Below are 27,995 nucleotides of genomic sequence, written 5' to 3'. Positions count from 1 at the left end.
TTGGGAGAAAATAATAGCAAATGAAGCAACTGACAAACAACTAATCTCAAAAATATACAAGCAACTCCTGCAGCTCAATTCCAGAAAAATAAACGACCCAATCAAAAAATGGGCCAAAGAACTAAATAGACATTTCTCCAAAGAAGACATACGGATGGCTAACAAACACATGAAAAGATGCTCAACATCACTCATTATTAGAGAAATGCAAATCAAAACCACAATGAGGTACCACTTCACACCAGTCAGAATGTCTGCGATCCAAAAATCTGCAAGCAATAAATGCTGGAGAGGGTGTGGAGAGAAGGGAACCCTGTTACACTGTTGGTGGGAATGCAAACTAGTACAGCCACTATGGAGAACAGTGTGGAGATTCCTTAAAAAATTGCAAATAGAACTGCCTTATGACCCAGCAAGCCCACTGCTGGGCATACACACAGAGGAAACCAGAATTGAAAGAGACACATGTACCCCAATGTTCATCGCAGCACTGTTTATAATAGCCAGGACATGGAAACAACCTAGATGTCCATCAGTAGATGAATGGATAAGAAAGCTGTGGTACATATACACAATGGAGTATTACTCAGCCGTTAAAAAGAATACATTTGAATCAGTCCTGATGAGATGGATGAAACTGGAGCCGATTATACAGAGTGAAGTAAGCCAGAAAGAAAAACATCAATACAGTATACTAACACATATATATGGAATTTAGAAAGATGGCAATGATGACCCTGTATGCAGGACAGCAAAAAAGACACAGATGTGTATAGCGGACTTTTGGACTCAGTGGGAGAGAGAGAGGGTAAGATGATTTGGGGAATGGCATTGAAACATGTATAATATCATGTAAGAATCGAACTGCCAGTCTATGTCCGATGCAGGATATGGCACGCTTGGGGCTGGTATGCGGGGATGACCCAGAGAGATGTTGTGGGGAGGGGGGTGGGAGGGGGGCTCATGTTTGGGAACGCATGTACACCCGTGGTGGATTCATGTCAATGTATGGCAAAACCAATACAGAATTGTAAAGTAAAATAAAAAAAAAATTAAAAAAAAAAAAGATTATCAAAGAGCAGGCCTGGGGTATGTTGGAGGAAAAACATCAGGGTACCCTTCTTTATCGCTGGAGCAACATCTTAATGAACTGCTTACACCAGTGGGTTTCCCTGGTGGCTTAGTTGGTAAAGAATCTGCCTTCAGTGCAGGATACCCAGCTTCAGTCCCTAGGTTGGGAAGATCCCCTGGAGAAAGGAATGGCAACCCACTCCAGATTTCTTGCCTGGAGAATTCCATGGACAGAGGGGCCTGGAAGGCTGTAGTCCATGGGGTCACGGAGTCATACACAACTGAGTGACTAACACACACGTACCACAGTGGGAATCTCAGCCTCTCTTTCTGTACCTGCAGGGGTAGCCACATCCTTCTAAGACCTTCCTGGATCCCATGCTAGTGCTATAAACATAAGTCTTGGCTTGTCAGGCCCAGCTGTCATCAGTGGAAACAATCTGGAATAAGTGTGCACATCAGCACAGCTGCTTTGGATGCAGGGGATGAGAAAGCACAATCAAATATTGAGCAGTGAAATGGAAGGAGCCTCCAGTCAACATATCTGTAGTTCTTTTGACTTTAATATAGGGTTTTGAACACTAAATTCAAATTATCAGCTGGATTCCTGGCATTTGTCAGACTCCGCTCCTGGGCTGAGGCCTACCAGTGGATGGTAAGTCAAAAGGCAAGAGGAAATGAGTGTTCTATTGTGGTTCATTCAGCTTCCTAACTTTCTGAGCAAAGAAATAGCAAGCAGTTGGCTTACTTAAAAATCACAGCTTGCTTCTTGAAGTCTTTTCATGAATAAAATCATCACTTTGGAAACTCAAAGACAAAAGAAACTCATATAACAGTAGAGAGAATGAAACCATTTCATCCTATGCCTGAGTCATTATTGTTTCTGAACTTGGTGCTAAAGAAATGCTAAAGTGGTAGCTAAGGGAACTTCCCTGGTGCTTCAGTAACCAGAACTAAGTACCCAAGACTCCACGGCTAAAGATTCTGGGTGCTGCAACTAAGACTTGGTGCAATCATATAAATAAAAATAAACCTTAAAAATAAATAAAGTGGTGGCTGAGACAATTACTTGCTATTAAGTAACAATTCAATATTTGTAAGTCAGGAAGGGTGGGCTGGGGCATGAGAGGGAGGCTCAAGAGGGAGGGGACATATATATACTTATGGCTGATTCATGTTGTACGACAGAAACCAACAGAACAATGTAAAGCAATTATCCTCCAATCAAAAATTTAAAAAATTTGTAAGTCAGAAATATTTATGTGTTAACAAATAGACCACTCTCTACCTTAGAGCTCAAAGTTAAAGTGTTCATTAATTTCTATTAACGTCATTACATTTTGTGTGATAGACAACGTGCTGTAGAATCTCTTACCTCTTTTTTTTAGTAATGTTGACACAAGTTCGTTCAAAGGAATGAATGCTCCCCTTATATCTAACTCACATCAACTTAAACACACACAGGGAGAGGAATGATCATCAGCAATGTCCCCTAACCATACTCCCTACTCTCAAAGTACCAAGTAATGCCTCACCTTATCTTGGCACTATCCTGCCAGCCAAACTGCTTCACGACCTGATATTGGCTTATCTTTGCATCTCCCTGCTCCACTTAGCACAGTTTCCATTAAAATGCCATGAAATAAATATTTTGATTGCCTAATTGTCTACTCCCTTCCACAGTACTCCTTGGCAGGAAAAAAAAAAAAAAAAGGTATAATTCCTAGAACTACTACTAAATCTTAGTATCGACTCAAAAGAGGAGAACAGATTTTTGAGAACAGTGTTCTGCTTTGATTCATCGATGGCATCTTTTGTTTTTTCTTTCTAATAGACTTTATTTTATAGAGCAGTTTCAGATTCACAGCAAAATGGAGCAGAAGGTACAAAGATTTCCATATAATAGCACCTTATGATTTGCAAAAATTAAGCTTAATATTTGGAAAGATGAAAAAAAAACATTGTATTATATTTGTTTAAATTTTTTTTCACCAGATAGAAGGTTGTAATTTCACTAATGTTAACGCCTTGTCCATTTTACATCCAATTTGACATCATGGTATACCAGGAAGATCACAATTATAAGAAGAGTCACTCTATATATTACTTGATTATGTCTAAAAATGACTTTAACTACAAGAAAAAAATTAATAAGGAATTAGCAATCAAATTTATTTCACTTATGGTTTTAGCTTCGTGATTTCCTCTGAGTGGCACTCCCAGTGCAAAGTACTAAAAAGACAACTCAGTGAAACTTTTGTCAAACTTCTTCAAAATAGAATTTACTGAAACCCACTTCTGGGTATGTAATAGGTACTCACAAGTGCTGAATGAATTGAATCACATCCCAAGAGGCAATAATCAGATTGAAATGCTCATACATTACTAATCTGTATGAGAGACAAACAATATTTCATTTTATTGGGAATAAGATGGGATCCAAAAATGAGCCTAACGTTACTCTCGGAAAAAGGTTTTATTAACACCTTTCAGCTATTTACTTTTCACTTGGCAAACGTGAAACATTTTTAATACTGAATTTTACTGAGAGCAAATTGATGGTAATTTGTTCTACTGAGCTTCAATAAAATGAGCTCTGTATTTGAATGTTAAATGTTATCTGCTGTGAGTGATTTACATATTATTAGAACAAGGAACTGCAAAAGAAGAAACTAAACGAAAATAGGAACTCAAATTTATTTTAAAACAAACAAACAAATGAAAGAAGGAAAATTGTCTTTAATTTTTAAAGTGGTTCTTAATGTCATTGCCACAGAGATTCCCCCAAAAGATGCATTTTATAAAGAACACAGTGAAGTTTTAAAAATGCAATAATTCTCTCATCATGAGTTTACTTCGGTAGCGTTAGGGAACACACGAATGCTTAATTTGCACAAAGTACTCCTATCTTCCCCAGTCCTACTCCCAAATCCTAAACTCTATCAGGGAATAAGAGCAAGAACAGCCACAAGACAAGGTTGAAACTGAAGAGAGACAGCAGAGGGGTTTAGGGAAAGAACCAAGAAGCTCAAAAGAAGGAGAGAGAATTGGTAGTTGGGAAACCAGAGAAAAATTCATTAGGGGGAAAACATTTCTAATATTTAGAAGAATGGATTAGATTTAGATGCTGGAGACAGGAGGAATTCCTGATAGGGGTAAAGGCATAGAACTTTGAGAACATAGGGTGTATTTCTATACCAATTCTTGCCTCTTTACCGAGGCCTGGCCAAGATGAAAAGCAAAGGATAAGACTATCATTTGCTCTGACCATGGAGAATAATATCCTCCCAAGCAGAAACTCAAGTTCACTGATGATATTAATATGTAGAGTCATTCAAAACTAACAAAAGTCTGAGGACTGGACACAATACTGAGGAAAAAATTCTTTGAATGGTACACTTAAAATAGTTCTCAAGAAAATATGGTAATATATACAATGAAATATTATTCAGTCATAGAAAAGAACGAAATCTTGTCATTTGTACCACATGGATGAACCCTGAGGGCATTATACTAAGTTAAATAAGTCAGACAGAGAAAGACAAATAGTGTATGATCTCCGTTATATGTGAAAATCTAAAAAATAAAATAAACAACAAACCAAACTCATAGACACAGAGAACAGATTGGTAGTTATCAGAAATGTAGGAGGGGAGGCGGGTATTTAGTTGGGGAGAGATGGATAAAATGAGTGAAGGGGGGTCAAACGGTACAAACTTTTAGTTATACACTAAATAAACTAGGGATATAAAATAAATAAATGGATAAAAACTATGATGCACACTTACCAACACTTTTCCAGTACAACTAAACTCACAGATAAAGGGATTTTTAGGAAGAATTTTAAAAATGTAATCGTCCACACACTACCTGGCAAATGTATGCCTGGCATTTTTGAAAGAGGTAAGAGAAAGAGCAAATTCAGCTCCAAGGTCATATTTGTTAACCCGACTTAGGATTAAACTGTGCTCTAGGAGACATACTCCAATGACTTAGGTAGATTATTTAATATGATAAATTTTAATCAAACAGCAACAGCTTTCTTTCAAGATATAAGATAATGAGGAAATTTACAACAGAATGTTTTGAGGATGCTCTTTTGCCTTGTAGGGGTAGAGCAAGAGGTGATACAAGGTCAGGTTTTAAATAAACTCATGCCTCACAAAAAGATGAACGGCATGGACAGATTTAGCCTTCTGGGTGAAGTCTTCTGAGGCCTAAGAAGAGATAAGTTGCAAAATGAGGGAGGGAACCAAAATTTTAATCAAGTAATCAGGCCGGAGAAGAAGTTACAGCATCTGGGACATAATGGTTACAGATCTCTGTTTGCTTGTGTGCACAATTCTAATAACAGTTATGTAATATTATGAATACAAAGTCATGTGAAAGAACCCCCCAGACAGACTCATTTTTAGGCATGCCCCTTGAGAAACATATCAAAAGTAAGAAACACAGGACATGGTCTGACTGATTAATGATTTCTGTATTCTGGATAGGAAAGCCGTTCTACCTATGTTTTCAGGTTGTCACATCAGGCCAGAAAAGTTAAAACATGCATAATTTGAAAGTATGACATGCATCTTTTTAAAGTAGTAATTTCTTCATCAGGAGGACTCATCAACTAGGGTCTGCTTGTTTGTCTGAATACACAAAGTCCCATCCCCAGAAACTCTGATTCTCGAAGCCCTGTGCTACCTGCTAAGTTGCTTCGGTCGTGTCCGATTCTGTGCGACCCCATGGACTGTAGCCCGCCAGGCTCCCCTATCCATGGGAATCTCCAGGCAAGAATACTGGAGTGGGTTGCCATTTCCTCCTTCAAGGGATCTCCCCAACTCAGGGATTGAACCTGCGTCTCTTCCATCGCCCGCACTGGCAGGCGGGTTCTTTACCGCTAGCGCCACCTGGGAAGCCCTGAGTGGGGCCTAAGAATGTATGTTCAGGAAGTGATTCCCAACATGGCGACTTTGCTGTGATATTATGGAGACACTAAACCAATGCCAGCATTGGCCTAACCCAGATTACTCATGATACGAGAAAAAATAAATTTTTATATTGCTTAAAAATAAATAAATAAATAAAATTGAAAACAGGAAAGATTCCGAAGATCTTCCCTTTCTGTACACGAGGACCACTAAGTTTCCAGCCTCATCAGGACCAAACAAGAGAAAAACAACAACAACAACAACAACAACAACACCAGCACAGGTTGGCACAGATACACAAAAGATCTAAAAAGATCTTTGGGAAACTGAGGTTCATTATGCTGTACTTGTAACAAATTAGCATTGAGGTTTTTGCCTCCCCCACCCCCACCCATCTTGCGGGGTATGCTTGTGTGCAAGAGCCTGTGCACGAGGAGAAAAGAGACATAACCTAAAGCTGTCAATCACCCTGTCAGTCAAACGTCAGGACACAGAGAGGGGCTTGTCACCAACCAGACCCCACTGCAGTTCTGCTTCTGGTTTCCAGACTACTCGCTCCTCCTTCTGTCTCTCTGGAGCCCACTTCTGTTTGCCTAATAAAACTCTTGCTACTTACTATGTCTCTTGACTGGATTCTTTCCTTTGGGGGGCAAGGATTGAGAAAACTGCCATTTTGGTGCTAACACCTTTAACTGAGTGCCTCTGAGTCTCAAAAGGTAGCAGTTAAAGTGTTAACTGGGGCCTCTCTGCTGGTCCAGTGGCTAGGACCTCACACTCCCAATGCAGGGGGCCCGGGTTTGTTCCCTAATCAAGGAACAGGATCCCACATGATGCAGCTAAGACACAGCACAGCCAAACAAATTAATAAACATCTAAAAAATAAAGTGTTAATTATGGCTGAGGTCTCACATATAAAGGGCTTCCCAAGTGACGCAAGTGGTAAAGAACTGGCCTGGCAAGGCAGGAGATCCAAGAGACACAGGTTCAATCCCTGGATTAGGAAGATCCCCTGGAAGAAGGAAATGAGAACCCAATCCAGTATTCTTGCTTGTAAAATCTCACGGACAGAGGAGAGTCATAGGTTACAGTCCATGGTCCCGAAGAATCAGAGACCACTGAGCGACTGGGTGCTAGCTTCACTAGCATCTCGAATATAAAGGGTTCACCCAGCAGAGGATTCACTTCCAAGCCCACTCACAGTGCTGTTGCCCAGCCTCAGGTCTTCACTGGCTGCCAGCTGGAACACCAGTTCCTTGACAGGAGGGTCTCTCCAACTTGCAGCATGGCAGCTGGCTTCCCCCAGAGTGAGCCAGTGAGACAGTACGAGAGGGTGAACAAGAAGGAAGTAGCAGGTTTTGAACTTAGCTGCTGAAGGAGTATCCCATTCTCTTTTGTCACAGTCTATCCATTGGAGGCAAGTCTTAGGTCCAGTCCACACTCAAGGGGAGGGGATGACATAAGGGCATAAATACCAGGAGGTGGGGGTCACTGGGCTCCATATTAGATGACATGCACCATACCACAAGAGATGACGTATGACAATCTGAGCAATGAAAGATTTATATGGAAACATGTTCCAAATGGAAAAAAAAAAAAAAAAACAATAAGGCAGAATCTGAGCTACAGAAATCTACTTTATGGATAACATTCTGAGAATTTGCTAAGAAGTGTCACCACCTTCTCACTCCCCTCCTATGTGTCACCCTATGGCAGTATATCACGATTTTTTTTTTTCAGGCTGACACATCTGTGAACTTGTTAGTCAAAAAAGGAAGAAAAGGAGGATGAGCAAATAAGGGACCTCATGACCCATCAAGTAACACTCTGTAACAATTCGCACTTTCATATTTATCATGAGAAGCAGTATGGTAATGGCCATAAGGAGTATGGGAAAAAATAACAACAATTTTAGAAACTTGATAAAAACTGTTTCCCAGATTGTTTTTTTTTTTTTTTCCTACAAAGCTGTTTTATCAGCTCAAAATGGCAATACACCCTAACGGGAATGTACATAAGCAATGCAGCAGGTTTAAAACATGGCCCCAGGATTCTTGACACTCGTTTCCATCTAGAACTGGAGCCTATGTCCCCTCCCCTTGCCTCTCCCATAAGAGCTGTGATGGCTTTGACTGAGAGACTCACTGTAAGACTTCTGAAGCTAGGAGAAACTAAGAAGTTTCTATCTGGTCCTCTTAGGAAATCGACTCTTCAGATGCAACCACCATCCCATGAGTGAGTGAGTGAAAGTCACTCAGTTGTGTCTGATTCTTTGTGACCCCATGGACTGTAGCCAACAGGCTCCTCTGTCCATGTGATTCTCCAGGCAAGAATACTGGAGTGGGCAGCCGTTCCCTTCTCCAGGAGATCTTTCCAACCCAGGGGTTGCACCCAGGTCTCCCACATTGCAGGCAGATTCTTTACCATCTGAGCCACCAGGGAAGCCCAATGAGAAGCTCAAACTTGCCACATAGAGAAAAACCCACACAGGGCCTCAAGAACACAATGAGAGAGAAATTTGGCTAGTCCTCAACTGCTCCAGCTTCTGATTGCTTCTGCTCCAGCCATCATTGGTCTACAACCATAATATATGTCACCATATGAGAGATCCCCCTGCCAAATCCAGAACTGCCTGGCCCACCCCTTACTGGAATCTTGACCCTGAAAGGATGACAGATAATTTTAAAATACGACTGTTGTTGATTTAGCCCACTGTTTTGAGGTAGTTACATAACAAGAGATAATTGTGTAAGTAATCCCACAGTGACAATAGAGTCATGTATAAGGAAAATGATAATATCAAAGAGGGGTATATGAGGTTAAAATATTCTCAAAACATTTAAGACTGTTAGACAACATATGTGAACCACTGTCTCCAGGAAGGTCTTTGTGAAAACTATGACAATTGGGAAACATTAACAGTGAAGATAGATATGCCTAAAAGTAATCTGATGATAATAGGAAAGTAAATGGTTACAAATCATAAAAATCGGAAATAGAGCATTTTTATTCCTACAATATGTCTCAGATCAACTGATTAACAAATGTGGTCAGCCATGACCTCCTTCTCTTGTCATATCAGAAATCATAATACCATTTGGTATTACAGCACCTTTGCAAATATTATCAATTTCCCTCAACATTTACCTCCACAGACACGCAACATGATCAGTCACACACTGTCCCTTTCATTGAGAATCATACAGATCACATTATCTTCAGCTTCCTTTTTTTCTCCTCTACCACATGTATTTACATCTTCCTCTCCTTTCCCTTTCTTCTTTCTGATCTTCTGGAAAATCTTTTCATCCCCATTTTGAAGACCCTGTCTTTTCCACCCATCCACTCTTGCCTACCAATCTCCTGACACAAATATACTTCCTTATATCTCTGGTGTCCCTTCTTGTCCACATTATTATAAAAATCTTTATGACAGATTATAAAATTTATGTCTTGATTTCAAAAATACCCTTATGGTGATCTCTAATCCTCTTCACTCAGACAGTTCTCCAAGAGGTTGTTTATACTCAGTATTTCCAAATTTTTTTTGTTGCACACTTACTCTTTAAATCCACTGTAACCCGACTTCAAATATCCAACACTATTGGACTTACTCCTTTAAAAGGTACCACCAGTGGTCTTTTCTCAGCACAGCACCCTTCTCCACTGACTTCACTGTCGTATTTGGCACAGTTGATAGAGCTTTTCTTTCTGAAATTCTTCTACTTTTTTTTTTTTTTTTTTTGGCTGCACCTTGTGGCTTGTGGGAACTTAAGTTTCCTGAACAGAGATTGAACCTGTGTCTTAGGCAGGCAGTGAGGGCTTAGAGTCCTACCACTGGACCACCAGGGAATTCCTGAAATTCTTCTACTTTTGACTTTTTTTAAAAAAGTGTTCACTGGATTTCTTTGATTTGTATGTATTCTTTCTCTGTTCTCTCCTCTAAATCATTATCTACTCTCCAAATATTCCAACAGAAACATTCCTCACCTTCTTCTCTCTATACCAACATTTCCGATGAACTAAATCAGGAAGCCCAAATCTCTTGCTCCACCATAATTCTGACTTGAAACAGGCACACAGGTATACTTCAAACTCTCTTTTTGATTTGCTCAAGCTGATGTCTGAATATCAATCTATACAGGGATTTAATGCATCACACAAAGCAAGGACTTCTCATATAAGAAAATGCTTTCTACATAGGAGGTCAAAGTCAGAAGAATACTAGCGGTCACCTTGATGCACTGGGAAGAATGCTCCTTAATTCAACAAATTTAGGTTTGAGAACTCTGATTTTAAGCTCCAACTTGCTATTCTCTGCACCTAAATGCTCTGATCCCTGGTACCTGCATGTCTTATGCCTTGATTAACTTCACTCTGCAAGTATCAGCACCCTTCTGAGACAGACCTCCCAGGAATGCCATATGTAAAGTGGCATCTCTCATGCAACACTCAGGAGACACATTATATATTAATTTGCTCGTTGTCTGTTTTCCCTCACAGGAATATAGGTTTCATGAGACCACATATTTTGGTGCAATGCTGACTCCCTAGAACATGGAAGAAGAGTATTTAGCCCATAGTAGGGGCTTCCCTGGGTGGCTCAGATGGTGAAGAATCCACCTGCAATGTGGAAGACCTGGGTTCAATCCCTGGGTTGGGAAGATACCCTGGAGGAGGGCATACTCCAGTGTTCTTGCCTGGAATACCCCATGGACAGAGGAGCCTGATGGGCAACAGTCCATGGGATTGAAAAGAGTTGGACATGACTGAGCAGCTAACCCAACAACAACAAGCCACATAATAAATATTTGTTGAAAACTGAGTAACAACTACAAAGTGAATGATTTAATGAAAAAGTTCTCATTTCCATGTATAGAAAGTTTGTAACACTATAAAGTAAATGTAAGAAACCCTCAAGGTAAAACCATATGTTTTTCACCATGTGAGCCAATTCATATGTTTGGGTAACAACCAGCTTAATCAAAGTTTCTTTGCAAAAAGTAATGTGATTATCTCTTCTGCAGTAGGACATCCCACTATCTTTCTTTTTTCTCAACAGAAACGCTCTTACAGAAGTTTGCCACCAAACTTTCTATTAGCTTACTAGCATAGAACTTTCTTTCTTAGAACACCTATCTAAGGTCTCCATGTGGGAGTCACTCAATTTTTATTTCTCTAACATCTTTGTTTTCTCTCCATCATTTTTCTTCCACATGGACTTTTCTTTTTCATGGAACTCTTGACCTGCGAGGAACTTAAGATATTGTTAGCCCAAGGGTTTCTAATCTTCCTTTCAGCAGTGAGACCTATTTCACACACAAAATCTTAATAAAACAGCATCCTAAGTGGAGGGGCTGGAACCTGCTCCCCTGCTCACCTTCATTCCAGCATCCATGAGACACTGGGGAGAATCATAAGTCTCCTGTGAAAACCCTAGATAGTGCTGTGCTGTGCTAAGTCGTGTCCGACTCTCTGTGACCCTGTGGACTGCAGCCTGCCAGGCTCCTCTGCCTATGGGGTTCTCCAGGCAAGCATACTGGAGTGGGTGCCATTTCCTCCTCCAGGGCGTCTTCCTGACCCAGGTATCTAACCCGCGTCTTCTTGCATCCGCTGCACTGACAGGCAGATTCTTTACCACTGTGCCAGCTGGGAAGCCCTGTGGATAGTCTGCTATGCTTTCTTAATTAAACTCAGATGCATTTTCCATGTCAATTCTTCCATTTCTCCAACAGGAGACTTAGCTCATCATCTGGGTTAAAAGCATTTACTGCAAAAATATAGTATGTATGACATACTATGTAGGCAGTGGGGGGTCTATGCTGAGGAAACACTGAAACGAAGGGCACTGGTCTCGGCATTTCTCACCCACCAGATAAACACACCTGAGTAGATTTATAATTTCCCTCAAGGGAGTGATTTTTTTTCCCTTTTTTTATCCTCACGTCCTGGCTGCCTGCCCTTACCTTGACTTTTGTGTCCCCAAGGGCTAGGCGGGGCCTTTCTCCTTTGCCTCCAGTTCAGTTCAGTTCAGTCGCTCAGTCGTGTCCAACTCTTTGCGACCCCATGAATCGCAGCACGCCAGGCCTCCCTGTCCTTCACCAACTCCTGAGTTCACTCAGACTCATGTCCATCGAGTCAGTGATGCCATCCAGCCATCTCATCCTCGGTCATCCCCTTCTCCTGCCCCCAATCCCTCCCAGCATCAGAGTCTCTTCGAATGAGTCAACTCTTCTCATGAGGTGGCCAAACTACTGGAGCTTCAGCTTTAGCATCATTCCTTCCAATGAGCACTCAGGACTGATCTCCTTCAGAATGGAGTGGTTGGATCTCCTTGCAGTCCAAGGGACTCTCAAGAGTCTTCTCCAACACCACACTTCAAAAGCATCAATTCTTCGGCACTCAGGCTTCTTCACAGTCCAACTCTCACATCTATACATGACCACAGGAAAAACCATAGCCTTGACTAGACAGACCTTTGTTGGCAAAGTAATGTCTCTGCTTTGGAATATGCTATCTAGGTTGGTCATAACTTTTCTTCCAAGGAGTAAGCGTCTTTTAATTTCATGGCTGCAGTCACCATCTGCAGTGATTTTGGAGCCCCAAAAAAATAAAGTCTGACACTGTTTCCACTGTTTTCCCATCTATTTCCCATGAAGTGATGGGACCGGATGCCATGATCTTCGTTTTCTGAATGTTGAGCTTTAAGCCAACTTTTTCACTCTCCTCTTTCACTTTCATCAAGAGGCTTTTTAGCTCCTCTTCACTTTCTGCCATAAGGGTGGTGTCATCTGCATATCTGAGGTGATTGATATTTCTCCTCCAGCTTCTCATTATTCAAGAACTAGCATGCTTTAGGACCTAGCGTTGGTCCTGGCGGATGATCCCTGGATCTGCACTTATCTCCCGAGTCCCTAGGGTGAGAGATGTGTGCTAGATGTCTCCGTCGGGGTCACCTGCTGTCATCTGAAGTCCACTGTCTGGAACTCTCTTCTTCTCCTCCCTCCAATGGAACTCCTTTCCACTGTCCCCATTATCTTTCATGACTTCATGGCTCACTTAGTTCCACACGCTTGACACTCTGGAGTCATCTTTGCCTCCCTTTTCTTCCGAATCATTATGGATCACCATGGTTTTGTGACAACATCCTCTGATCTGACTTTCTAGAAGCTATTCCAATGTACCCAGCTAACAGTACACTTGAGGTGAGCAGAGACCGTGTCTGCTGGTTTCCCACTGGCTGTAGGCACAATGCGTGGCACAGAATAGATGCCTAATAATTCTTGTTGAAAGAATAAGTGAATGGAATAAAAATGTGTGATGTTTACTATAGCATAAAAACCTCAAGTAAATTACCCAATGATGGTGCAATGTGTGGGCACATTAATAAGATATTATAGCATAATTAAAATATTTACAAGCATATATTAATGGTGTGGAAATTGCTCCCTGTTCAACGTAAAAATAAAGAGAAGCTGAACACAAAAACCATAAATTATTAACCCAGTTGTGAAAATCTAGAAAATACAAAAATATTTACCACTGGTTATCTCTAAATAGTGGTTTTTACTTATTTTCATACTGCTTTAACATTTTTTCTAACTGCTTTATTTTTTATTTTTATTTTTTTATTTATTTTTAATTTTTACTTTACAATTCTGTATTGGTTTTGGCATAGATTGACATGAATCCACCATAGGTGTACATGCGTTCCAAAACATGAACCCCTCTCCCACCCCCCTCCCCACAACATCTCTCTGGGTCATCCCCGCGCATCTGCCCCAAGCGTGCCATATCCTGCATCAGACATAGACTGGCAATTCGATTCTTACATGATATTATACATGTTTCAATGCCATTCCCCCAAATCATCTCACCCTCTCCCTCTCCCTCTGAGTCCAAAAGTCCGCTATACACATCTGTGTCTTTTTTGCTGTCCTGCATACAGGGTCATCATTGCCATCTTCCTAAATTCCATATATATGTGTTAGTATACTGTATTGGTGTTTTTCTTTCTGGCTCACTTCACGCTGTATGATCGGCTCCAGTTTCATCCATCTCATCAGAACTGATTCAAATGTATTCTTTTTAATGGCTGAGTAATACTCCATTGTGTATATGTACCACAGCTTTCTTATCCATTCATCTACTGATGGACATCTAGGTTGTTTCCATGTCCTGGCTATTATAAACAGTGCTGCGATGAACATTGGGGTACATGTGTCTCTTTCAATTCTGGTTTCCTCTGTGTGTATGTCCAACAGTGGGATTGCTGGGCCTTATGCTTTATTTTTTAAAAAGTTAATGCTCTAAAGAAAATTTCCCACCATGGAAATAACAATGCCTTTTGATGGAAGGCTTGAAAGAAACATGCACAAATTAGAAGGGGCATTTATTCCCAGGTGGACAGTATTATAACCCATCTTCCTGACTTGGATTTTCTAAGTGAAAATGTGAGTCACTTAGTCGTGGGACTCTTTGCAACCCCATGGACTGTAGCCCTACAGGCTCCTCATGGAATTCTCCAGGCGAAAATACTGAGGTAGGTAACCATTCCTTTCTCCGGGGATCTTCCCAACCCAGGGACTGAACACACATCTCCTGCACTGCAAGTGGGTCCTTTACCATCTGAGCCAAAAGCATTGCTTAATATTTTTAGTATTCTTCACTCCAGGATATATTGCTTAGTTCTCTGCTTCTGTCAGCCTTTATACAGTTGAATTTATCATGATATCATATTATATTAATTTTGCTGAAATGTCATTTTAACCTTTATTATTCTTTTGTTAAACACTGTACTGTCTCCTTATTACTTAAAAAATAAAATAAAATTAGAAGTCCTCAATCATTCAGGGTCTAAATTTCAAAATGTCCCCTTCCAGGCATATAAGACAGACACCTACTGCGCCTGCTCCACTCTTGGACTCCCCATCTCCCTTACTCCACTGCAAACCTTATCCTTTCTTAATGCTTAATGAAAATGTTCTTAGCAATTTTATCAGAACACCCACAGCCCTTATGCGTAATCCTGTAATATCATGCATTTTCAGAATTAAAAAAGGTTAGAGCAGCAAGACATTATTAAAATCATTTGGCTCAACTTCTCCCTTTACAGATGCAGAAACTACAATCCAATTAGAAAAGATGGCTTGTTCAGTAATTCAATATTGAACTCTTAAGAGTTAAGTATTTTAACGAATATAGGACCTACAATTCCTGGATCTCCCATCTGCTGAGCAATTGCTCAGCAATTTTTCATGACTCCATTCCCAAGGGTATGTCTAGCCTGCCTATCATGATCGTCCTCATTTATTCCAGGGCAGACAGCACGGCAGATAGATTCCTTTCCATCTCCATTGTACCCAGTGCTGCAGAGTGAGTGCTGAAGAAATATTGCAGAAATCACCTCAAGCAACCCAGCGATGCAAGTGAAGATACAAACCTGTGACAGCAATATTCCATCTTAACAATATGGCTGCTACATCCAGCTGGCTGGTAATGACCATCAGAGGAAGTGAGGGAAACTTTCTTTTACATACGATATGGCTGTTCTAGCCAATCATGAATGGAAAAGGCAATGGCACCCCACTCCAGTACTCTTGCCTGGAAAATCCCATGGATGGAGGAGCCTGGTAGGCTGTTGTCCATGGGGTTGCTAAGAGTCAGATATGACTGAGCGACTTCCCTTTCACTTTTCACTTTCATGCATTGGAGAAGGAAATGGCAACCCACTCCAGTGTTCTTGCCTGGAGAATCCCAGGGATGGGGGAGCCTGGTGGGCTTCCGTCTATGGGGTCGCACACAGTCGGACATAAGCGACTTAGCAGCAGCAGCAGCTGCAGCCAATCATGAAACCTCAGGGTTATGGTTAAGATAACACTGACGCATATACACTACCCATGTGAAACATAGATAGCTAGTGGGAAGCTGCTATATAACATGGGGAGCTTAGCCCAGTGCTCTGTGATGACCCAAAGGGTGGGATGAGGGGTGGTGGGAGGGAGGCTCAAGAGAAAGGGGATATATGTATACTTATGGCTGACTCACATTGTTGTACAGCAGAAACCACCACAATATTTAAAGCAATTATCCTCCAATTAAAAAAAAAAAAAGATCTTGGAAAGAGAGCCAGGATAAGAAAACAGGGATTGGAACTGGGTCCACAGACGACATCTCTGCAGCCAGTTCACTGCGAAACACATAAGCTCAAGGAAGGATTGGACTCAAAAGCCAGGATGAGTAGTAGATTTCAAAGTTGCAAGTGGCTCTTTCCACACACAGAGACACACACTCTTTTAAATTCTGAACGACATATACGAGGAAGAGAAACACTTAACAAGGGTACCAATCAAATAGTGTACAATGTGTTAACAAATAACTGGTGGATGAAATGCCATTGCAAGTCAGAAGACCGAGGAGACAGGGAAAGGTGAACCTCTGGGGTTAATCAACATTCAAAAGCAAGGAGAACTGGGACATGCCCTCAAGACACAATCATGCCAGCCTCTTCGTCCTAGCTGCGGGACTCCGGGGTCATGAGCCACACAAACCCAGGAGCATCTGCCAAGATCTCAAACAGCTGAGCAAGCACTCTCTGCCATTTGTCCAGCTGTTGTAAAATGACAGAAGAATGTTCCCAGGGTTTCCTCAAGTAGATTTCTCTTTCAATTCAGAACAATATGATTAGAATACAAAATTTCTTGTTAGTTATGATCTTGTCACTCTGAGTGTGTATTTACCTGGGTGTAGACATCTACTGCTTATTTTTGCAACTAACAAAGGTAAATAGAAAACATCATGGCACATTAAAAAGTGAGTAACATTGAAGAAATAAAATAAATCATTCTTTTCCTCTAATAGCAGACTCCCCGCTAGAGAAGTAGGTGCCCATTCACCTGGTGATTCAAAATGTCTTGAATATAATTTATCAAAATTCCATTTCTTTCCTTCCTTTCTCGTATATGAGCATCACAATTTCAAGGGAAATGACTGAATGGTGAAATCTCAGGTTGTAGAATAGCCAGCTCACCTTACATATATCAACACTGTCGTACGTGGAAGTGAACGCACTGGAGTTGTTAAAAAATGTGAACTGCTCCTTCCCATCAAAGGAAGAAAAAAGAAAAACCTCAGAAAAAAGAAAACCTTCAAAAGAAAAATATAAAGGCTCTAGTGACTGATCTTGGTTGCTTTTCACATAAAGACTCAATGTGTGGGAGTTAATTATATTAGTGATGGTGGGTAACAAGCTATTAATTTTGTGCTTCAAAGTTATTAAACACCTTTCTATATACAGTTCACAGGCAAATGAATGGACTTAATCTCTGTATTAAAACACAAAACGAACCAAACAATCCCACGTTTCATGACTCTTCAGAGTTCATTACCTCCTTGGCAATGCTTTCCCAGAGGCCAGATATGCTGCTTTAGAAAAGTCTCTGGCAGTTCACATGGGAAGCCTGTGAATGTGGATTTAATCACATTTAAGTCATTCCTCTTCAGACCAGACATGAAAGGTCACCAAGGAAAAGCATTTTTCCCTAGTGATTCAACTATACTGGTCTAGTAAAATTTCTTCTTCCAATGATCCCACAACTCCTAAGAGAGTCTGCTAGTTTAAGGTGTCACATGGCTAACATGTGCAAATTTAGAGAAGTCAGTGGAGGAAATAAAATATTTACGATGATAACATTTACTGTCAAGAGAAGTTTGTAGATTTCTTTTTTTGCTCACGTCTAATTCTTTAGGGTAAAACTTAACATTATTTAATTCTAAAGCAGTAAATTTATATAGATGAGGATCTTGATCCAATTACCAAAGGACATTTTACTTGTAAAAATCATTACACATGTAAAAAAAATTACAGTAAATGAAGGCATTATTATCATAAATCATGATACTTATCTGCATTTAAGGGTCTCTGTGCTCTAATAAGAGCAAACAATAGCTTGGTTTATCAATGTTTCCACACAAAATTTACAATGTTTCATTTGACTTATTAAAAGCCTCGTCATAGCTCAAAGGTATCTGAATATCCATAAAATTAGGAATTAATTGCTATAAAATCAAGAAATAATGCAAAAATCTCCATACAAGAAACAATTCAACAAGATAGTACCTATTGGAAATGCTTACATTATAAAAATAATATTGAAAATTAAAACTCTAACCAAGCTGTATCAATAAACTATGCTTTCATGAAACAAAATTTTTGGTATTACTGCTATAGTGCTAATAAGTAACTTGCTTCGGTTGTGTCCAACTCTTTGAGACCCCATGGACTGTAACCCATCAGGCTCCTCTGTGCATGGAATTTCCCAGCCAAGAACACTGGGGTGGTTGCCATTTCCTTCTCCAGGAGATCTTCCCGATCCAAGGATCGAACCCAGGTCACCGGCATTGGCAGGCTGGTTCTTTACCACTGAGCCACAAGATATATAATAAACCTCATCTTACCCATGGGAAAAACTAAGGTTCATTGAGCTAAGTTCCTTGCCCAAAGTGATAGAGTAGGTGGCAAACCAAGGTTATCTAGCCACATAACACATTTATTTTTATTTTGTGCAGATTAAAAAATTTTTAAATTTCAGAATACTTTTAGATTTATACAAAATTGTGGGGAGCAGTACAGAGGGTTCCTGTTTACGCCTCACCAGCTTCCCCGATTGTTGAAACCTGACATTACACGCAACACCCACCACATCTAAGGAGCACACTCTGCAATGCAGATATGAACTACACTGCACACCTCACTTGCCTTGCACTCCTCTTTCCCTAATGCTCTTTTTTTCTCCCAGGATTCCATGCAGGACACCACATGACATTATGTTCTCATGTCTCCCTGGCCTCTTTCAGCTGTGACAGTGTCTCAGACTTGCTGTTTTTCATTACCTTGACAGTTTTAAGAAGTACTAGTCAGGGGAGGGGTGTTCAGAATGGTGGTCACATGTACACCCATTGCTGATTCATGTCAATCTATGGCACAAACCACCACAATATTGTAAAGTAATTAGCCTCCAAAAAAAATGTTTTTAAAAAGTACTGGTCAGGTATTTTGTAGAATGTCCCTCCATTTGGGTTTGTGTGATGTCTTTTCCTGATTAGAGTGGAGTTATAATTTTGGGAGGAAGACCACAGAAGCAAAGTGCCATTCTCAGTATATTGATGCAAAGGGTACACGCTATCAGCGTGACTTCCCTTTGATGATCTTAACTTTGAAGACCAGGCTGGGGTCCTAGTTGCCTGGCTTCTCCATTCTAAAGTTACCATCCTCCCTTTCTCTCTTCTCATGCTTTGCTTTTTGGAAAAAAGTTAAGTGGGTGGGAGTGGGAGGGAGTCAAGACACACCAACAGGGTGTGAAGCAGGTGATGTGAAGCAGGGGCTATCTAAATAAATTATTTGCCATTTTCCTATCAGAGCCTTCATTTTTAGCCCACTCTTCTATATTGCCTCTGACATTCTATCTTTTCTTAGTGTTTTGGCATATTATTCATGTGCACTAGTTTAAAAACACAATTCTTCACTAATTTCCTGTTTTTGCAAAGGTCCCCCAAAATATGTTAGAATTAAATGTGACAACCAACAAATCTGAAATTATTTTCCACTATCACTGTAGAATTTCTCACTAAGGAATGCATTCAGAACCAACATTCCTCAGAAGCATTCCGTAAAGAACTTACCAGAAATATTCGTTCAAGTTGATCCTGAATGTCTTTCATTCCTGGAAAAGCAGCAACTCCCTGGATCATCTCAACAAAGATGCAGCCAACTCCCCTAAAGAGAGAAGAAAGAACTGTTAGAAAAACTTCAATATATTCTGCTTAGAAAACTAAATCTGCAATTAGAACATCTACTCCTACAAAGAGAAACAGCGAATAAATAACACTCTCAACAAGTATAAAGGGCTGTGCCACATGCACCTAGACCCCATAATTTTTGTTGCCCTTCTCTGTCTATTCCCCAGAAAGGGTTCCAAACAGATACAACTATACGAGGCTCAAAGAATCTGCCTGCAATGTGGGAGACCAGGGTTCAATCCTGGTCCCCTGGAGAAGGGAATGGCTACTCACTCCAGTATTCTTGCCTGGAGAATCCCATGGACAGGGGAGCCTGGTGGGCTACAGTTCACGGGATCACAGAGAGTCTGACACAACTGAGTGACTAACGCTTTCACTTCTCACTGTTTCACACCAGGCTCAGAAAATGGTGGAAACCAATTAAGTATAAATCTCACTGACTCACCTCCACTCAGGATACAATCAAGAAACTCCTTAGCCTGATATAGAAAGCCTCCATAGTCTTGTTCTACCATGCTTTTCCAACTCGATCTCACAAATTCATAATGTGTTGTCCTCTCCACCTTTCCAGGGCTCTCTTTGCATCAAAATCATCTGGAGAACTTTTAAAAACAAACAAATGATCTGAACACAAACTCCAGTGACCTGGTTTCAATCAGTTGGAAGCCAGGCATTTAGGTGATTTAGGGCAACTACAGTGAGGATCTGTGAACTTTGAACCGTGGTGCTGAAGAAGACTCTTGAGAGTCCTTTGGACTGAAAGGAGATCAACCAGTCAATCCTCAAGGAAATCAGTCCTGAATATTCATTGGAAGGACTGATGCTGAAGCTGAAATTCCAATACTTTGGCCACCTGATGAGAAGAATTGACTCACTGGAAAAGACCCTGATGCTGGGAAAGATTGAAGGCGGGAGGAGAAGGGGACGACAGAGGATGAGATGGTTGGATGGCATCACCGACTCAATGGACATGAGTTTGAGCAAGCTCTGGGAGATGGTGATGGATAGGGAGGCCTCGTGTGCTGCAGTCCATGGGATTGAAAAAGTTGGACATGACTGAGTGACCGAACTGAACTGAACAGTGAGGATCTCTGAATCAGATTGATCCGCCCATGGGCCAAGCATAAACCTACACAACTCGGCCTGAATTGCTCCACTTCCTAGAACTTTTTTCGTTACCTGTTTGCTCTTGACATGTAAATACAACCCAACCTATGGCTCAGTGGTAAAGAATCTGCCTGCAATGCAGTAGATGTGGGTTCGATCCCTGGGTCCAGAAGATCCTCTGGAGGAAGAAATGGCAACCTACTAAAATATTTTTGCCTGGGAAATTCCATGGACAGAGGAGTCTGGTGGGCTACAGTCCATGGGGCCACAAAGAGTTGCATACAACTTAGTGACTAAACAACAACAAATATGATCTCTTCTACAAAGTCTTCCATGAACATTCTGCCAGACAGGATAGCTCCCTTTCTGAGTCTTTGTTAAACTCTTATTCAATACTAAACATCTACTACGGTCAGCTTCTTTAGTCATGCTCACACCTCCTATCTGGCAAGGCAGTCCAGTGTATTAGGAGACCTTGCCTCCCAGACCCAAGAAGCCTGCACCTAACCCTACAGGAACACCTGACCCATAGTATAGGCAGAAAGCAAATCAGATACTTCTGCTGAAAGTCTAGGGATAAAGTCACCTGGGAACAGGATGGAAAGAAACTAGCACATGTTGATGAAATAAATCACCTTAATGGAAGAGCTGGCAAAAAATGGCCAGATTCCTGCAGATGAAGTTCTCTGAATTGATCTGATTCCCACCTTCTGAAGGCCTGGATTAATTCACTGTTTTTGCTAGATCTCTCTAACTTATTACAGTTCTCTATGATTTTATTAAATGGCTCTAGCTTGAAGGAGTTTATGTTTCCTGAAAAGACCATAATAAAATCATAAGCATAGTAAGACACTTCTTCACTTGCAGCACTCATAATTCATTTTTTAAAAAGATTTTTTGATGTGGACCATTGTCAAAGTCTTTATTAAATTTGCTACACTATTGCTTTCTCTTCAATGTTTTGGATTTCTTGGCCACAAGGCAAGTGAGATTTGAGCTCTCTGACTACGGATTGAGCTCACACCTCCTGCGCTGGAAGGTGAAGTCTTCACCACGGGACCACGAGGGAGGTCCCTCCTATTCAGCTTAGAGTAAGCAATCCCTTGTGTACTTATTTCAGATCCTCCAGAAGTTAAAGATGATGACTTACTTCTCTGTAGCTGCACCAGTTGTATGTGAATAGTATCTTGAATTTTAAAAGTAATACATTAGCAGAAATCTCTTCTATCACATCACATAATTTTTATCCAAATTAAACACCAATAGTATATAGAGTTAAAATGAAAACAAACAAATGTGACTTCACATCATGAAAATAATTCCATTTTAGTAATAAAGAATTAATTTCAAAATGACTGTTCTAGGTTATCATGGAGTTCCAGTTTGAGTTCCGAGTCATACAGCAAATTTCCATTGGCTACCTATTTACCTTTGATCGTGTACATTAGTTAGTTACCTATGTTAGTATATATGCTTCCATGCTACCCTCTCCGTTCATCTCACCCTCTCCCTCTTCTCCCCCACCTTTGGCCGTAAGTCTGTTCTCTATGTCTGTGTCTCCATTGCTGCTCTGTGAACAGGTTCATCAGTACCATCCTTCTAGATTCTCTCTCTTTATATACATAGATAGATAGATAGATATAAATATATATATATATGCATTAATATATGATATTTGTTTTCCTCTTTCTGACTTACTTCACTCTGTATAATAGACTCTAGGTTCTGCGATAACCAAGAGGAGAGGGATGGGTGGCAGGTGGAAGGGAGAGTCAAGAGGGAGGGGACATATGTTCACCTATGGTTGATTCATGTTGATGTATGACAGAAATCAAACCAGTTTGTAAAGCAGTCATCAGTCAACTACAAATAAATAAATATTAGGAAAAAAAAATCAGTGTTCTAGGCAGACAATGAAATAATGCCATTTGCAGTAACATGCATGGGTCTGGTGCCATTCTGAGTGAAGCAAGTCAGACAGAGAATGAGAAATATCACATCATATCCCTTATATGTGGGATCTAAAAATAAATGATACAAATGAACTTACTTACAAAGCAGAGACTCACAGACATAGAAAATGAACTCATGGTTGCTGGGGAGAAGGGACAGTTAGGGACTTTGGGAAGGTCACGTATACACTGCTATATTTAAAACGGATAACCAACAAAAGCCTACTGTATACCACATGGAACTGTGCTCTAGTTATGTGCCAGCCTGGATGGGAGGAGGACTTGGGGGAGAATGGATACACGTATATGTACAGCTGAGTTGCTTCAGTGTTCACCTGAAGCTATCACAACATTGTTCATCAGCTATACCCCAATACAAAATGCTTTTTGTAAAAAAAAAAAAAAAAAAAGTAAAAATAAAATTCATACACACACACACACACACACACACATACATTTACACATGGAGCAATTCTCAGTGAAAACTAACTGAAGACTTGCAAAAAGACTTTTGTAAAACCCGTAAGAACAGTTCAGATCGAAGTGGGTAGGGAGGGACGAGAAGCAATCAGGTCAAGACCTGTGCCCTTGGGGGAGGACTCAGAAGAGGGAGATCCTTCCCTCCTGGGGAGCGAGCTGTTCGAGTCACACATTGAGCATCCCAATTCTGGGGTCCAACAGTAGGAAGAAAGATGAGTCTCTTCAGCTGGATAGAAAACCAGTGGGACTTAAAGAAGGAATGTAAAAAATCTAGACTCCACTTGTGAAGAGTGCACACACACTTGCTTACTTGAGAAAGCAAATGGAAACCACACTGGACTCTGGCCAGTTTCCCACCACTGCCCTGGCATGTACCCCAGCCTGAGCCAAGAGCTCATTCTGGCCCGACTGGCTTTGCAATGCCATTCCACACTGGGTTAGAGCTGCCATAGACAAGCGGAGCCCATGCTGGTGAGGGAGGGGGGCAGCTCAGAGCCAGCCAGCTCAGACTCCAAGTGGCATCTGAATGGGGTAAGGATGACATCTGGCACCTCAGTGGGCAGTGCACCAGAAGCGGTCCAGCACTCTGCCACAGCCCACACCCAGATCCACACCGAGTGACTGCTCCAGCCAGCGCCTCCTGATTTAGGGGCAAGGGTACTGGTGGTGGGAGAAGGCAGACACAGTCAGAGGGAACTGACCCAGCTCAGACCTGACCCTCAGGACTCCGCTCAGCAGCCTGGGACCTGACTTTGCCCACAGTAGAGCAGAGGTGGCCACTAAGGATAGGGGAGCCCTGGCTCTTGCTCCAGCCACTCCATCTCAAGTCCTTCTTCCTAACGAGTGATAGCTGCCAGCACAACTGGGGAAAGACCTGACTCTGCTTACACAGATCCAGTTCTCCCACCAAAGCCAGTGGGCACACACAGACTATACAAGGACGCTTCCACATAAGGATACCCCTTCAAGACCATAACAGGCAACTGTTCACCTAATTTAAAGAGACAGAGAGTAAACAACATGCTACTAAAAACCAATGGGTCATCAAGAAATCAAAGAGGAAATCAGGAGATACCTCAAGACAAGTGAAAATGAAAACACAACTTTCCAAAAGGTATGGGATGCAGTGAAAGGAGTTCTAAGAGGGAAGTTTATAGTGAGACAGGTCTACCTCAAGATATAAGAAAAATCTCAAATAGACTGCCTAACCTACTATCTAAAGGAATTAGAAAAGAAGAACAGATGAAGTCTACAGCAGCAGAAGGAAGGAAATAATAAAGATCAGAGAGGAAATAAAACAGAAAGCCAAAATACAATGGAGCAGATCAGTGACATCAAGAGCTGGTTTTTCTAAAAGGTAAAACTGATAAATCTTTAGAAAGGCTCATCAAGAAAAGAAGAGAGAAGATTCAAATAAAATAAGTAAAGAAGGAGAAATAACAACTGATATGGTAGAGATAATTAAAAAATCAGAACAGAATACTATCGCTATATGCCAACAAATTGGACAATACAGAAGAAATTAATGCATTTCTAGAAACATAAAACCTTCCAAAACTGAACAAAAGAAACAGATATTCTGAATAAATCACTAGTAGTGAAAATGAATCTGCAATTAAAAACAAACAAACAAAACACCCAGACCAAACCAAACAAAAACTCCCAGTAAACAAACTCCAGGACTAGACAACTTCACAAGGGAATTCCACTGGACATACAATGAAGAGATAATATATAGCCTTCTCAAACTATGTCAAAAAATTGAAGAGGAGAAAAAAGAAAAAAGTTCTCTGACTTTGAAGCATAATACAAAGCTACCGTAATCGGAGCAGTACAGTAATGGCACAAAAACAGGTCAATAAAACAGAACAGATAGCCCAGAAATAGACCCATGCACTTAGGGTGGGGTCTTTTTTATGGTATTCTGAATCTTTATACTGAAGTGAAGTGAAGTTGCTCAGTCGTGCCCGACTCTTTGCGACCCCGTGGACTGTAACCTACCAGGCTCCTCCATCCATGGGATTTCCCAGGCAAGAATACTGGAGTGGGGTGCCATTTCCTTCTCCAGGGGATCTTCCCGACCCAGGGATTGAACCTGGGTCTCCCTCCTTGCAGGCAAACGCTTTAAGCTCTGAGCCACCAAGGAAGGGAGCAAATCTTTATAAATGAGTGTTTAATGAGAAAAATGCAGCTTTCTTTTGAAATACATTTAAAGATATCTTTCCTGATTAATATTAAGACATTTACATCTTTACCAGAATATTTATCACAATGCTTTAATTTCAGTGTTTTTGACAAAACCGACTAAAACCAAGGTTATTAAAGAACTGGAGCCTCAATCTGAAACAATCTATGACAAAGGAGGCACGAATATACAATGAGGAATAGACATTCTCTTCACTAAGTGGAGATGCAAAAACTGAACAGCTGCATAAAAAGGAATGAAATTAGAACCATATACAAAATGAAACCTCAAAATGGCTTAAAGACCTTAACACAAAACATGAGACCATGAAACTCTTAGAAGGGAACATAGGCAGAACACTCTTTAGCATAAATATAGCAATTTTTTTTTGATCAATCTTCTCAGGAAAAGGAAACATAAGCAAAAATAAACAAATGGGACCTAACTAAAGTTAAAAGCTTTTGCACACCAAAGGAAATGGTCCCAAAAAAAAAAAAAAAAAAAAAGGCAACCCATGGAATGGGAGAAAATATTTTCAAATGATATGACTGAAATGGGATTAATATCCAAAATACTAAACAGCTCATACAACTTACTATTTTAAAAAGTTTAAAAATTGGCAGAAGATATGAATAGACATTTGTCCAAAAAAGATATACAGATGGCCAACAAGCACATGAAAAGATGTTCAACATCACTAATTGTCAGAGAAACACAAATCAAAAACACAGTGAGATATTACTTCACAGCTGTCAGAGTGCCTACCATCCAAAAGTATACAAATAAAAAATCTGGTGAGGATGTTGAGAAAACACACCCTAGAGCACTGTTGGTGAAAATGTAAATTGGTGAAGCCACTATGCAAAATATTACAGAGATACCTCAAACACTAAAAATGGAACTGACCTATGACCCAGCAACTTCACTCCTGGGCACATATCTGAAGAGAACAAAAAACTTTTTGGAAAAGATAATGCACCCCAATGTTTGTAGCAGCATTACTTATAATAGCCAATCTTAATGCTTTCATCAACAGATGAAGGGATAGAAAGGATGTGAATACATATATACACACATACATACCACAAAATATTTGCCATAAAAAGAATGAAAGTCTGCCACCTGTAACAGCATAGATAAATCACTAAGCATAGTGGGCATTATGCTTAGTGAGATAAGTCAGACAGAGAAAAACAAATACTCTGTTATCACCTAACATGTTAAATCTAAAAAATAAAAGAAATGTATATAACAAAACAGAAACAGACTCACAGATACAGAGAACAAACTAGTGCTTCCCAGTGGGAAGAGGGAAGTGGAAGAGGCAAGAAAATGGTATGAGATTAAGAGATACAAAATATTATGTACAAAGTAAATGAGCAACAAAGGATATACTGTATAGCACAGGGATACATATAGCCATTATTTTGTAATTACTTCAAGTGGAGTAGAATATATACAAATATTGAATTGCTATGTTGTACAACTGTAATGCAATCTTGTAAATCAAGTACACCTCAATAAAAAATATAAAATTAACAATGATAGTAATAATACTAATAAAAATTTTAAGATTAAATACCTACATTGGTATTAAGAATTCATTTACTTGTATATTAAAATGTAATGATATTCTTATAGCTATTAGGGCTTCAAACATCCAGTTAGATCTAAGATTTCAATTTGATGTTTTTTTACATTTTTTATACCAAGAATTCTTTTCTAAGACACTGACCTGCATTTCTATTGCCTTCTTATTATGTTATATAAGGCCTTCCAGGTGGCTCAGTGGTGAAGAATCTGTCTGCTAATACAGGTGACACAAGAGACGTGGGTTTGATCCCTGGGTTGGGAAGATTCCCGGGAGAAGGAAATGGCAACCCACTCCAATATTCTTGCCTGGAAAACTCCGTGGGCAGAGCAGCATGGTGGGCTACAGTTATTGGGTCACAAAGAGTCGGACATGACTGAGTACACATACACAAAAATCAAACTCATAAAGAAAAATGCACACAAGTATACATCAGTTCAGTTCAGTTGCTCAGTCATGTCCAACTCTTTGCGACCCATGGACTGCAGCATGCCAAGCTTCCCTGTCCATTACCAAGTCCCAAAGCTGGCTCCAGCTATTGTCCATTGAGTCTGTGATGCCATCCAACCATCTCATCCTCTGTCATCCCCTTTGCCTCCTGCCTTCAATCTTTCCCAGCATCAGGGTCTCTTCCAATGAGTCACTTCTTTGCATCAGATGGCCAAAGTATTGGAGTTTCAGCTCCAGCATCACTCCTTCCAATGAATATTCAGGACTGATTTCCTTTAGGATGGACTGGTTGGATCTCCTTGCAGTCCAAGGGGCTCTCAAGAGTCTTCTCCAATACCACAGTTCAAAAGCATCAATTCTTCAGTGTTCAGCATTCTTAACAGTCCAACTCTCACATCCATGTGTAACTATCGGAAAAACCATAGCTTTGCCTAGATGGACCT

The 27,995-nt window shown here is 40.5% G+C and overlaps 1 protein-coding gene across 3 annotated transcripts in view; it reads right to left on the bottom strand.

Moving 5' to 3' along the window:
* CDK14 (cyclin dependent kinase 14) overlaps nt 1-27,995 on the bottom strand; it is a 557,423-nt gene that overhangs the window by 139,853 nt on the left and 389,575 nt on the right. For all 3 annotated transcript variants that reach the window (XM_040260248.1, XM_040260249.1, XM_040260250.1), the window contains one exon: nt 19,671-19,764. In XM_040260248.1, coding sequence (XP_040116182.1) covers nt 19,671-19,764 — 94 coding nt within the window. The remainder of the gene's footprint in view (nt 1-19,670; nt 19,765-27,995) is intronic.

This window comes from Oryx dammah, unplaced genomic scaffold, assembly GCF_014754425.2.
Source record: "Oryx dammah isolate SB20612 unplaced genomic scaffold, SCBI_Odam_1.1 HiC_scaffold_18, whole genome shotgun sequence".
NCBI lineage: Eukaryota > Metazoa > Chordata > Mammalia > Artiodactyla > Bovidae > Oryx > Oryx dammah.
The sequence above is the reverse complement of the archived record's forward strand: the minus strand, read 5'-3'. Positions and strand labels throughout refer to the sequence as shown.